This window comes from Aethalodelphis obliquidens, unplaced genomic scaffold (genome assembly GCF_003676395.1).
Source record: "Aethalodelphis obliquidens isolate GAN/ISIS:26980383/991018 unplaced genomic scaffold, ASM367639v1 scaffold5, whole genome shotgun sequence".
NCBI classification, from domain to species: Eukaryota; Metazoa; Chordata; class Mammalia; order Artiodactyla; family Delphinidae; genus Aethalodelphis; species Aethalodelphis obliquidens.
The window spans coordinates 59,142,555-59,156,946 of NW_020837949.1; the positions used below are offsets into that span (position 1 = coordinate 59,142,555).

Below are 14,392 nucleotides of genomic sequence, written 5' to 3' on the forward strand. Positions count from 1 at the left end.
AATGGGATTAGGCTTCTGCGCGGGCTGTGACCCCCGGGAAGCAGCTCGGGTCAACAACTACCAGGGTAAGGAGCGCGAGTGCGCTGGGGTAGCAGTACGGACCTGCAGACCCCGAGCACTCCCACGCCCCGGGACGCGCTCCTGTCCGCTCCTGCTCACCGGCTTTGGCTCGGCCCGCCGGGCGCAGGCCCGGCACTGACTCCCCGCCCGGGCCAAGTGGGAGGGTCCAGCCAGCAAAGTTCCTGCTGCAAGGTCGGGCCCCGGTCCCCGTTCTCCGCACCGGCCGTCTGGGCTGCCCGGGAGGGGCGGGCACCTCCCTCCTCCCTCTGCTGCAAGGTGGAACAGCTGCCCCGCGCCCCTTTCTTTCTGCTTTCCCGGTTGCACCAGCCCGGCACGTGAACGCCCGGGCCCCTCGCGCCCGCCGGGGCAACCGGCCAAGGGGCCGACGCTTACCTTGGAGGCCGCCATGCTTTGCACCGGGTGCGGGAGGCTGCCGGAGGCTGCGGGACGCTCTCACTGGCTCGCTGGTGCTGCGGGCCCGGGCCGCTCACTTCCAGTCCCGACGGCGGCGGGAGCGGCGATACAGCCTGGCAGCGTGCGCGCCCGGCCTGCCTCCCCACGCCCTCCCGCCGGCGCGGGTCATGCGGGCGCCGCCAGCCCATTGGCTGGGCCCGGCCAGGGCCGCCGGGGCGCGCGTGATCCCGATGGCCTCTGCCCTTCTGCCGGGGCGGGCCCGGGTCTGGGGGCGGTGGACCGGACCCGCGCACGTGACCCCGGCTCCGCTGTCCAGCAGCGGCGACTTCTGTGGTGGGGCCGAGGGCTTCGGCTGCTTCTAGGGGCTGCTCCAGGGCCCTCGAGACCCACAGGCGGGGCACACAGCCTGGGGAAGTTGAGAACTACACTTGGTGCCATGTGTAGCCAGGTGTTCCCTTTCAAAGGGGCTCCTGTCTGCTATAAGGAATCCCGAAGCATTGACTGGTCTATCGGAAATAGCAAAATAATGTCTCTGGCAAGTCTACTTTTAGGTCAGATCTGGCAAACTCGACTGTATGTAGTGCAGAACATGGAGCTCCTTCATTTCAGCCCTGCATAGTAAGGCTGTAGAAGTCAAAGACACACGCCCCAAAATAGGCCCTACTAAAATAAACAGGTCAAAATTTTAATCGAAAAATCGAATGTATAATCAATCCCCAGAGGTCTTCTTCGTCTTTATAAGAATTTCATTCATTTGTCCCTGCTACCAAAATTTATAATTAAGGCAATGGTGGTCAGTGAAAAGGGCTTTAAATGTTTTGTGGACTATGGATATAACCTATCAACAAAAGTGTTTATTAGTAATCATTTTAATTAATTAACACTGACTGAGTGCCTACTATATGCCAGGCACTGTGTTAGGAGTTGGAACCCCAGAATGACTTGAGAGATGGTCCCAGCCCTTAAAGAGCTAGTGGGAAAGCGGGCACACAGTTAATGTCCGTATAAACTGTTAAGGCAACAACCTTTTCCCAGGGCACTATGGGAATGCTGGGGACTGGGGAAGCCTCTTAGAGTACATGATGCCTACGCTGTGGATGTGCATCAGTCCAGTGAAGTGGAGGGGAACGGTTTTGCAGCCAGAGAAAATAAGGAGGGGAAGCAGGAGGTCCAGAAATTGCTGAGGAAACACAGCAAGTTATGAAAGTGATTGGTCATGAAAGGTAACAGGCTGTGGAACTGGTGGAAGTAGAGTCTGAGCAGGCGGGTTGGGACCATGTCTTGGAGGATGTTGGGTGCCATGTGAAGGGTGTGCACCTTAACTGAAGGGCTTTAAGGGAGGTGGCGTGGCCAGGGTTACAGTATAAATGGATCCCTCTGCTTACAGTGTAGAGAATGGGGTAAGACCAGACTATTGGAATATTCAGATAAGACAGGCTGAAGGCCTGAAACCAGAGATGGGATAGGGCTAGAGGAACACATAGGAGGTAAAATTAGTCAGCGTGGTGCCTGATTATATGTGGGGGTGGGAGAGAGAAAGGAACTCACCCAGTCTTGCACAGTGGCCTCTGGTGTAGATGTTAGAAAGACTCCAGCCATCAGTAATACAGGAGGAGTGTTTTGGAGTGTGTGCCTCTTCTCTGTAAGGAGAGTGTATGTGAAATATACAAATGACGTTGTAAAAGCCAAAGAAAGAAGCATTTCAAAAAGGAGTGATTTGTTAACATACTCTCAAGAAGTCTAACAAAGACCCAAAAGCCTCAAATGTGTTCATAGGCAGCAGAGAAAGACCATGAAAGGAGTGAAAGAATAAAGACGAAAGCAAAAACAGGAGAATTGATAAAGAAAAGGATAGTGCAGGACAAGTCTAAAGGTCACTTACAGGGTAGCCCTGGCTGCTGTAAAGGATTTTAAAAGGTGCAGAGAAAATACAACCTCATGTAACCAAGATCACATCGTATACTGCATATCTATTTTTAAGGGTATCACTGAAGCTCTCCTTTTATAATATAAATGAACTTTAAAAAAACTTTCAATGTTGATAAACACATATATGAGATAAAATCTACTCTCTTAACCAGTTTTAAGTGTACAGTTCAGTAGTGTTAAGCACATGCACATTGTAGTACAGCCAATCTCGAAAACGCTTTTCATCTTGCAAAACTAACACTTTAAGCCTATTAAACAACCACTGTCATTCCTCCCTCCCCCCAGCCCCTGGCAGCCACCATTTTAGTTTCTGTCGCTATAAATGTGACTACTCTGGGTACCTCATAAAAATGGAATCATATAGTATTTGTCTTTTTATGACTGGCTTATTTCATTTAGCATAGTGTCCTCAAGGTTCATCTGTTTTTTAGCATGTGTTAGAATTGCAAGACTCTTAAAGACTGAATAATATTCCCTTAACTTTTATAGAAAAAGAATCAAGAATCTGTAGATGTTTTCTAGAAATCTTGGAAAATTCAGGAAATCATAGCAATGACAAGAAAATCACTCACATTTCTTCCACCAGTTAGCGACTGTTAACATTTTACTGTTGTTTTCTTCAAGTCTTGATGTCTTCATATGGGTATGTAGAGAGAGTCATATTTGAATTTAAATACAAGGAATCACATTCTGTATGTAAGTTTTTTATGGCTGCTTCAAAAAGTGACCCACATACTTGGTGGCTTACAAAAACAGAAATTTATTCTCTTCCAATTATGGAAGTCAGAGTTTCAGAGTGAGTCTTAAGAGGCTAAAACCAAGGTGTCGGCAGGGCTGTGCTCCCTCCAGAAGGTTTAGGGGAGTATCTGTTTCTTTGCCTTTTCCAGGGGCTCATGGCCCCCTCCTCCATCTTCAAGGCCAGTATACATAACATCTTCGCTCTCTGACTCTGCTTCCCTCACATTGCCTCTTCTGTCTGTGATAGCCCTCTGCCTCCCTCTCATAAGGACACTTATGATGGCATTTGGGGTCCACCCAGATAAGCCAGGATAATCTCTCCACCTCCATATGAACAACGTATTCACATCTGCAAAAAAGTTTCTGCCATATTAGGTAACATTCATAGGCTCTAGGGATTAGGATGTGGACATTTGGGGGGAGCCATTAGTCCACCCACCAAACCTACCACACTATGGATGCAAATGTAACCACATATGAATAAAAGTGTATTTCAACCTACATTTGGAGTCAGACTCAGTTAATTAAGCTTTCTTCTTCCTTCTAGAATTCCTCAAAATGTGAAATTTTTGAAAAGTTAAACTGTCAAAAGCCCTGAAATAGGAAGGATGCTCCTTGATTTCCACATGACCTATAAACAATGTGAAACATCATCTGAAAGGATAAAGTATAAGTTGGCTGGGCACCTGCTACTTTGTCTTGTCCTGCCAGGCTTAGGTGCCCTCCTAATAAGTGACTTATGTCATACTTGTCCTTCCTGTCTGTCCCCAGACCACCCTCTTCCCTACCGTTTAAAAGTAGCTGGCACTGAATTTTGACTGAAGGGGCCATGTTATGGGTTGTGTCCCCCCCAAAAACATCCCCATGACCTCAGAATGTGACTTATTTGGAGACTGAAGATGTAATTAGTTAAGATGAGGTCATACTGGAGTAGAATGGGCCCTTAATCCACTATGACTGGTGTCCCTATAAGAAGACACAGAAACACACCAGGAGAAGCCACGCGATAAAGGCAGTGATTAGAGTGACACAGGTGCAAACCAAAGGACACCAAGGGTCAACAGCTACCACCAGAAGCTAAGAAGGATTCTTAACCACTGCGCCACCATGGAAGTCCCAACAAGAGAAGCCACCGCAATGAGAAGCCCAAACACCGCAACAAAGAGTAGCCCCCGCTCACCGCAACTAGAGAGAAAGCTCATGCACAGCAATGAAGACCCAATGCAGCCAAAAAAAAAAAAAAAAAATTTAATGGGCTTCCCTGGTGGCGCAGTGTTAAGAATACGCCTGCCAATGCAGGGGACACCAGTTTGAGCCCTGGTCTGGGAAGATCCCACATACCATGGAGCAGCTAAGCCTGGGCGCCACAGCTACTGAGCCTGCACTCTAGAGCCCGCGAGCCACAACTACTGAAGCCTGCGCGCCTAGAGCCCGTGCTCCGCAAAAAGGAAAGCCACCGCAATGAGAAGGCTGTGCACCACAACAAAGAGTAGCCCCTGCTCCCCACAGCTAGAGAAAGTCCATGCAGAGCAATGAAGACCCAACACAGCCAAAAATAAAGAAATTTATTCATTTATTTATTAAAAATAATAAACAGTTGTTAATCAGAGAAGGGAGGGAATGCAGAAACAATGGAGGAGCAGTCAAGAAACAGTTGTAGAGCTTTGGAACACAGTCCTAGTTCCTCCTGAAGGAATATACATAACAATATCTTTGAGTTCTCCTGTAGGAACTAAGGCCCCAACCAAGGTGGAAGATGGTAACTTCAGGCTCAGCACAAGATTCCTGGAGCACCTCCCTGTTACCTCACCACCAACCAGTCAGAAGAAAGTCACACACCCTGCAGCCCTCACCCCAGATTTGCCTTTAAAAACTTCTCCCACAAAACCATCAGGGAGTTAGGGGTTTTTGAGCATGAGCCACCCATTCTCCTTGCTTGGCCCTGCAGTAAACCTTTCTCTGCTCCAAACACCAATGTTTTGGTTTGTTTGGCCTCACTGTGCATCAGGCACATGAACTTGTATTCAGGAGCAGCATTAGTCTCCTATTGCTGCTATAATAAGTTACCACACACTTAGTGTTTGAACAACAAGGTCTTACTGTATAGCACAGAGACCTATAGTCAATATTCTATGATAAACCATAATGGAAAAGTATATTTTAAAAGAAGAATATATATATATATATATGTATAACTGAATCACTTTGCTGTACAGGAGTAATTAACACAACATTGTAAATAAACAAAACTCAATTTAAAAAAACCACAACAACATAAATTTATTATCTTACAGTTCTATATTTCAGAAGGCCAAAAAAGGGAAAATAAAGGTATCAGCAGGGCTATGTTGCTTTCTGGAGACTACAGGAGAGAATCCATTTCCTTGCTGCTTCAGCTTCTAGAAGTCATCTACGTTTCTTGGCTCACGACCTTCCTTCACCATCTGCAAAACCAGCAACAGCAGGTCCAACTCTTCTTGAAACCGTGCAACTCAGATTGAGACCTGAACCAGGGCCGGGACTCGAATCCAGCCAAAACCCAGATTGGGACTTGAACCCATGGGCCAGGACTTGAACCCAGCCAGAACCCAGATTGGGACTTGAACTACAGTCTTTTAACTGAGATCACACACCTGGTCTCAGGACTTAATGAAGCTCAGTTTCCTTCTTTTTTTTTTAAATTTTTATGTATGTATGTATGTATGTATGTATGTATTTATTTTTGGCTGCGTTGGGTCTTCATTGCTGTGTGCAGGCTTTCTCTAGTTGTGGGCAGCAGGGGCTACTGTTCGTTGAGATGCATGGGCTTCTCACTGTGGTGGTTTCTCTTGTCGCGGAGTACGGGCTCTAGGCATGTGGGCTTCAGTAGTCGCAGCATGTGGGCTCAGTAGTTGTGGCATGTGGGCCCTAGAGAATGTGGGCTTCAGTAGTTGCAGTACATGGGCTCAGTAGTTGTGGCACGTGAGCCCTAGAGTGCAGGCTCAGTAGTTGTGGCGCACAGGCTTAGTTGCTCTGCAGCATGTGGGATCTTCCCAGACCAAGGATCGAACCCATGTCCCTTGCATTGGCAGGCAGATTCTTAATCAATGGACCACCAGGGAAGTCCATGAAGCTCAGGTTCTTGATGTCTTGTCATAGAAAGAATTCAGTGAGGGAGAAGTTGATAGGTAAGAAGTGGATTTATTTAGAGAGAAACACACTCCACAGACAGAGTGTGGGCCATCTCAGAAGGCGAGAGCAGCCCCAGGGTACAGGGCTGTCAGTTTTTATAGGGGTGGGTAATTTCATAGGCTAATGAATGAGAGGAGTATTCCAGTTATTTGGGGGAAGGGGCAGAGATTTCCAGAAATTGGCCACCACCCACTTTTTGATCTTTGATGGTCAGCCTCAGAACTGTCATGGCACTGGTAGGTGTGTCATTTAGATGCTAATGTATTACAATGAGTGTATAATAAGGCTCAAGGTCCACTGGAATTCAAATTTTCCACCATTTTGGATCTAGTTAGTTTTAACCAGTTTTAGTCATGTCTTATGGCTATGTCATTCTTTTTTTTTTTTTGGCTGCGTTGGGTCTTCATTGCTGTGCACAGGCTTTCTCTAGTTGCAGCCAGCGGGGGCTACTCTTTGTTGCGGTGTGCAGGCTTCTCATTGTGGTGGCTTCTCTTGTTGTGGAGCACGGGCTCTAGGCACATGGGCTTCAGTAGTTGTGACGTGAGGGCTCAGTAGTTGTGGCACATGGGCTTAGTTGCTGTGCGGCATGTGGGATCTTCCCGGACCAGGGATTGAACCCATGTCCACTGCATTGGCAGGCAGATTCTTAACCATTGCACCACCATGGAAGTCCCTATGTCATTCTTTTAAAAGTTGTGCCCTGCCCCCTTCCCTCCTGTTTCATTCTCATATCACATCACTCTGATTTCCTCTTCTGCTTTGCTTTTTTACATTTAAGGGCCCTTGTAATTACATCAGGTTTACCCAGATAATCCAGGATAACCTTCCAATGTTAAGGTCAATTAATTAGTTTGTTGAGGCTGCCATAACAAAATACAACAGACTGGGTGGCTTAAACAACAGAAACTTATCTTGTCACAGTTCTGGAGGCTAGAAGTCTGAGATCAAGGTATCAGCAGGGTTCATTTCTTCAGAGGCATCTTTCCTTGGCTGTAGATGGCCATCTTCTGCCTGTGTGTTCATATGGTCTTCCCTGTGTGCATATCTGTGTCCTAATCTTCTCTTCTTATAAGACACCAGTCATATTGGATTAAGGCCCACCCTAATGACCTCACTTAACATTAATTACCAATTTAAATGCCACATTTAGCCTCAGAATGTGGTTATTTCCAAATATAGCCACATTCTGAGGCACTAGAGGTTAGTATTTCAACATATGACTTTTGAGGGGGAGACAATTTAGCCCATAGCAATTAGCAACTTTAATTCCGTCTGCTACCTTAAGTCTCTTTCGCCATGTAATGTAACCTATTCACAGGTTCTGGGGATAGAGACGTGAGCATCTTTGGGGAGCCATGATTCTGCCTAACACACCTTGTACTGATAATGCTCTCACTGGTGTAGCAAATCTAGAGAAATGAGAGTTCTTAGAGTAGAATATTTGGTACCTTTTCCCATAGTCCCACACGATCCCAGTAAAGCAAAACTGACTACTCGGGGGGATTTACATCAAAAGTCTTTAAAGAGGATAAGCCCAGTTTCTATGGTGCAGAAGCAGAAAACCTCAGGGTCTTGCACCAAGTCCAAGTCTGTGTTTGTGAATCTGGCTGAGGTTCTCTGGGCCCAGCAATCCACTCAAAGTAGTGGCGAATCAAGCTCAGGCCTCCTTGGCCCCTCAGCGTACTCAGGAGGGACGTATCAGAAGAGGCAGGTGCTTCAGTCCGCCAGTGTCTGACCAGCAGGAAGGAGCAACAGCCAGCGATTCATACAATGAGTTCTTCGGGCCTGGCCACCTGCAGCATTGCTTCCAGTGCAGCAGTTTCTTTTGCAAGAATTCCTGAAACTACCAAGAGCTCTATAATTTTTGAAGAAATCAGATGCTCAGTAAAACAATCTTACCAAAACTGGTTTAATGAGACCTATGTTTTTATTTAAAAAATAAAGCAACAGCAATAACAGTAAAACTCTATACAGATGTTATTTCTCTTTTGTATTCTTCTTTACCGCAAATCACAATGTAAAAAAGTTGGAGTGTGTAGATTCTACCACTGGCTCTTGTTATTATTTCCTTATCAATCTCTCTCTCTCTATCTGTTTGTCTAACTAGCTTCAGCTAGCATGGTGAGTTAGAAATCAGATAGATGGGGCTTCCCTGGTGGCGCAGTGGGTAAGAATCTTCCTGCCAGTGCAGGGGACACGGGTTTGAGCCCTAGTCTGGGAAGATCTCACATGCCACGGAGCAACTAAGCCCGTGCACCACAACTACTGAGCCTGCGCTCTAAAGCCCGTGAGCCACAACTACTGAGCCTGCGTGCCACAACTACTGAAGCCCGTGCGCCTAGAGCCTGTGCTCCACAACAAGAGAAGCCACCACAATGAGAAGCCCGTGCACTGCAACAAAGAGTAGCTCCCGCTTGCCACAACTAGAGAAAGCTCGCGTGCAGCAAAGAAGACCCAACGCAGCCAAAAATAAATAAATACACTTAAAAAAAAAAAAGAAATCAGACAGACTATTTGAGTCCCAGCTCTGCCACTTATGGCTGTGCAACACTTGGTCAGTTATCAACCTCTCTGAGCCTCAGTCTCCTTATCTGTAAAAGAGAAGTAAAAACACCCATTTTGCAACGTTGCTAAGATATTGAATTGAATGTATATAAATCATATGGCACATAGGAATATGTTACAAATAATAATAGAATGAGAGGGTCAGAGCAGCTGTCTTCTGAGATTCCTCCTAGCTCCGGTATTCTATAATTCTATTGTACGTTACTCCTCCTAAGAGCATTCTATCACACAAATGAAGACTATTTATGCCTAGGCTCACTGTCTCAGAATCTTTTAAAGGTAGGGAAGTATAGAGGGGGGGAAGAGAGGGAGGTAAATCAATTTACAAAGGTTGGAAAATCTACTTTCGAAGCTGGAGACTGAAACTCCAGTGAGGCAGAGAACATGAAAGCACTTGAGTATTTAAGAACAACCTATTAGCGTTAGTTCTCAGTTTCCAATTTGAAGAGATTGGATCAAATCAGTCATGTCTGAACTTGTTTGTCAGTTGGACACAATCACAAGTCCAGCTTCAGGGCCACTAGCCTTTGTGGTGCTTTATCTTCTTTCCTGCCACTACCGCTTGAATCCATTAGGATCCACTGCTAGAAATAGAGGCCCTCACATTCAGCCCCCAAGGACTCTTGCAGGTGGCAGAGATAATTCTGTGTGTTCATATGGTCTTCCCTGTGTGCATATCTGTGTCCTAATCTTCTCTTCTTATAACTGACACCAGTCATATTGGATTAGGGCCCACCTTAATGACTTCACTTGCAGGTGGCAGAGATAATTCTCTTAAGGTCATAATGCAGCAAAGAAGATCTTTAAACATCAACATTTAAAATTAAAAAGAAACTCACCATATATCAAAAGAGGCAGGAGAATCCAATTCTAACTGAATGTCTAGCTTTTCTGTGTAAGACTCCATGTAACATGGCCCCCCGCTTCCTCTTAGGTCCTCCCACCCCTCACTTCCTGACCGCCATTGGTTCCTCTACAGGCTGTTTTCTTGCCCCAGGGCCTCTGCACTTGCTTTTCCCTCTGTCTGGAGCTCTGCCAGCCCTTCTTGCCGACCCTTTTTCTCATCCCTCAGGTCCTCAGGGACCTGCTCTGACCTCCCTTCTGAAGCAGGAAACTCCTTGTTATTCTCTATCTCTGCATCCTGTCTCTGGCCCTTTTGGCACTTATCACGGTGAGTAATTATTTCTGTTTGTTTGTTTTCTTAACTTTGGTGTGAAAAGATGACTTGGGAAAGGGAAACTGACCTAGATGGGACAGGTAAATGGCCTGTTCTGGGGTAGATCCTGGAATTTCTGCTAGTAAGTGAACTTATTCATTAGCTCTATCAACATTGTGCAAACAAGTGACCTGAGGCCTGATGTAATGGACTGAGGGTCAGGAGATCTGCAGTTCCAATCCAATTCTGCCCCTTAGCAGCCATGCCACCATGGGCAAATCACTTCTCCTCTCCAGGACTCAATTGCTTCACCAATGAAATGAGCGCACTTGATGTTGAAGAGGCTCGATCAATTAACATTCTCCTTGTCCTGATTTGCTTAGACAGCCAGCGAGTCAGCCAGCCATCCAAGCTCAGGCATGAGGTAGAAGAAGAGGAATGTTCTTACTCTGGAGAGCGTGGGATGGGTGGTATCGATTAAGAACAGTGATGGCCTCTGTACTTAAGTTCCAAAGTGTCCTTTAATAAGGGAACAGAACTCCACTTGATCCAGTCCCCACCCTGGCAAGATTCAGATAGGTGACTGCCTACTCTGGGTGGCAGAACCACAAAAGGCCCCAATTTCCCTCGGGGTGTGTGTCACAATCTGTGACAGGAAATTTCCTCTAAAGCCCCAGGTTAACTGTAGATAGCTGTCCTAGTGGAGCCGGTCCCAAAAGCTACCGCGAGGCATTTACACTTTTGGAAGCCCCAGGCTAAGGAACATGGGACAGAAGTTGTAGAGGGAAAAGATGTCTCCAGATCTTTGCTGTCCAATACTATAACCACAAGCCACATGGGCTGCTGAGCGCTTGAGACATGGCTGGTGTGAACTGAGATGTGCTGAAAATATAAAATATACATTGGATTGCAGAGATTTTAGTATGGAAAAGCAGATATAAAATGTCTCATTAAATAATTTTTAAATTTATGACATGTTGAAATAATAATTTAGACATGTTGGGTTAAATAAAATATATTCTTAAGATTCATTTCATATGTTTCTTTTAGTATCTTTAATGTGGCTAATAGAACAATTTTGATTAGTTAGGGGCTCGCATTATATTGCTCTTGAATCGTGCTGTTCTAGAGCTAGAGTTACGTGTGTGTGTGTGTGTGTGTGTGGAGAGAGAGAGAGAAGGTGGAGGAGTTGATGCAGCAAAGATTGATGGAGGAGATGGGAGTGAGTCACAAAGACATTTTGCCTAGTATATCCCCACTTTGCACTCATTTGCACCATTAGGCAGCCAGCTTAGAAAAATTTGGCAATGCCAGGGCACAGGCTGGAGTTCCCAGGGGTAGGAATTCTAGGGATTTTCCATATATATGACTTCACATGAGGATAGGGTATGATGAATTGGGTAGGAGGGGCAGGCTGGAGTAGGAGGCCAAGGAATCAGATGGTGTTACTCCCCCTCCCACCCCTAAAAACTGCACTGCCCAGTGCACTTCACACTGTGAGGAGAGTTACAAATGGAAAGGACAAAGGCTAAAATGAGCCCCATGGTGAATTAAAAAAAGATTGAACTTTAGTGTAAGTTATTTATCCCAGAATAAGATTCTGATTTTGATTCTATTGTATAAAGGAAATTAAAAAAAATATTTGAATAGACTATAAGGGATTTTTGACAACATAGAAGACAACAAAGAAAAAAAATCATCCATATTCCCCTAACCCAGTTTTAACTACTTTAATATTTTAAAGTAATTTTCTTCCCATTATTTTCTTTGTATGCATGAGTGTGTGTTATAACGATGTGTTATGTTACTGGGGTAACATAATTTGTGTATCTTACTGTCTCACTTAACAATATGTCATAAAAACTTTATCATGCTATTAAGTATTCTCGAAAAACATAATTATGAATAGCCCCCTAATATTATATCATAAGAATTTACCAGCATCTCAACCACTCTCTTATGGGTGGGTGTTTTAAGTCATTTATCACTTCTATCTAGCATAAGTAGAAAATGATAAATACATTTGTACATCAAATTTTTAAGTTTCTAAGGAAAATTGAGTAAGTTTATAAAAGCCATTATGGAGAATGCAAAGGAAGAAAATGAGAGTTAGTCTTTTTTTTTTTTTAAATGGAGGGCGTCAGTGAATCAACTTTGTAAGTTCTTTTCCTACTCTGAACTTTTATGGCCGACTCTTTAGAAAAATATTCCTCTATTTTTTTCATTCTTCGGGTTTGTTTTTTTTTTTGTCAAAGACTATATAGACAAGTATTTCTAATTTTCTATACTGTAGATGATTTAGAACATACTTTGACTATTTGGCTTTCCACGTCTCTTTCAGATATATCTTTCCTTTCTACTGCCTGCAGATCAATTCTTGGTGTCCTAAATTTCATTTTAGAAGGATGGGAACACACAAAGGCAAATTTTTAAGGTACATTAGCACTGAAAATGGGAGGGGGAAGATGGCAGAAGAGTAAGATGCGGAGATCACCTTCCTCCCCACAGATACATCAGAAATACATCTACACGTGCAACAACTCCTACAGAACACCTACTGAATGCTGGCAGAGGACCTCAGAGCTCCCAAAATGCAAGAAAGTCCCCACGTACCTGGGTAGGGCAAAAAAAAAAAGAATAAACAGAGACAAAAGAATAGGGACGGAACCTGCACCGGTGGGAGGGAGCTGTGAAGGAGGAAAGGTTTCCACACACTAGGAAGCCCCTTTGCGGGCGGAGACTGTGGGTGGCGGAAGGGGAGAAGCTTCGGAGCCGCGGAGAAGAGCACAGCAACAGGCGTGCGGAGGGCAAAGTGGGGAGATTCCCGCCCAGAGGATTGGCGCCGACCAGCACTCACCAGCCCGAGAGGCTTGTCTGCTCACCCGCCGGGGTGGGCGCGGCTGGGAGCTGAGGCTCGGGCTTCGGTTGGAGCGCAGGAAGAGGAGTGGCGGCGTGAACACAGCCTGAAGGGGGCTAGTGCACCACGGCTAGCCGGGAGGGAGTCCGGGGAAAAGTCTGGACGTAAGGAAGACGCAAGAGACTTTTTCTTCCCTCTTTGTTTCCTGGTGCGCGAGGAGAGGGGATTAAGAGCGCTGCTTAAAGGAGCTCCAGAGACGGGCGCCAGCCGCGGCTAAAAGCGCGGGCCCCAGAGACGGGCATGAGACGCTAAGGCGGCTGCTGCCGCCACCACGGGGCCTGTGTGCGAGCACAGGTTACCATGCACACCCCGCTTCTGGGGAGCCTGTGCAGCCCGCCACTGCCAGGGTCCCGGGATCCAGGGACAACTTCCCCGGAAGAACGCACGGCCCGCCTCAGGCTGGTACAATGGCAGGCCGGCCTCTGCTGCCTCAGGCCCGCCCCGCACTCCATGCCCCTCCCTTCCCCCCGGCCTGAGCGAGCCAAAGTCCCCGAACCAGCGGCTCCTTTAACCCTGTCTAGTCTGAGCGAACAGACACCCTCCAGCGACCTACACGCAGAGGCGAGGCCAAATCCAAAGCTGAACCCCAGGAGCTGTGAGAACAAAGAAGAGAAAGGGAAATCTCTCCCAGCAGCCTCGGGAGCAGCGGATTAAATCTTCAAAATCAACTTGATGTACCCTGCATCTGTGGAATACCTGAATAGACAACGAATCATCCCAAATTGAGGAGGTGGACTTTAAGAGCAAGCTTTATTATTTTTTCCCCTTTTTCTCTTTTTGTGAGTGTGTATGTGTATGCTTCTGTGTGAGATTTTTGTCTGTATAGCTTTGCTCTCACCATTTGTCCTAGGGTTCTATCCGTCCGTTTTTTTTTGTTTTACTTAAAAAAATATTTTTTTCTTAATAACTATTTTTTTATTTTAATAACTTTATTTTATTTTACCTTACTTTATTTTCTTTTCTTTTTTCCTCTTTCTTTCTTTCTACTTTTTTCTCCCTTTTATTCTGAGCCGTGTGAAAGGCTCTTGGTGCTGCAGCCAGGAGTCAGTGCTGTGCCTCTGAGGTGGGAGAGCCAACTTCAGGACACTGGTCCACAAGAGACCTCCCAGCTCCACGTACTATCAAACGGCGAAAATCTCCCAGAGATCTCCATCTCAACACCAACACCCAGCTTCACTCAATGACCAGCAAGCTACAGTGCTGGACACCCTATGCCAAACAACTAGCAAGACAGGAACACAACCCCACCCATTAGCAGAGAGGCTGCCGAAAATCATAATAAGTCCACAGACACCCCAAAAACACACCACCAGACGTGGACCTGCCCACCAGAAAGACAAGATCCAGCCTCATCCACCAGAACACAGGCACTAGTCCCCTCCACTAGGAAGCCTACACAACCCACTGAACCAACTTTAGCCACAGGGGACAGACACCAAAAA

At 46.0% G+C, this 14,392-nt stretch overlaps 1 protein-coding gene across 3 annotated transcripts in view; it reads right to left on the minus strand.

Moving 5' to 3' along the window:
* The window catches only part of SLC25A13 (solute carrier family 25 member 13), a 203,307-nt gene extending 202,649 nt beyond the window's left edge, over positions 1-658 (minus strand). For 2 of the 3 annotated variants that reach the window (XM_027102493.1, XM_027102492.1), the window contains exon 1: positions 454-658. In XM_027102493.1, coding sequence (XP_026958294.1) covers positions 454-468 — 15 coding nt within the window. In that variant the 5' untranslated portion in view covers positions 469-658. The remainder of the gene's footprint in view (positions 1-453) is intronic. The other variant, XM_027102494.1, reaches the window with a different exon arrangement.
* Positions 659-14,392: the final 13,734 nt, after the last annotated feature.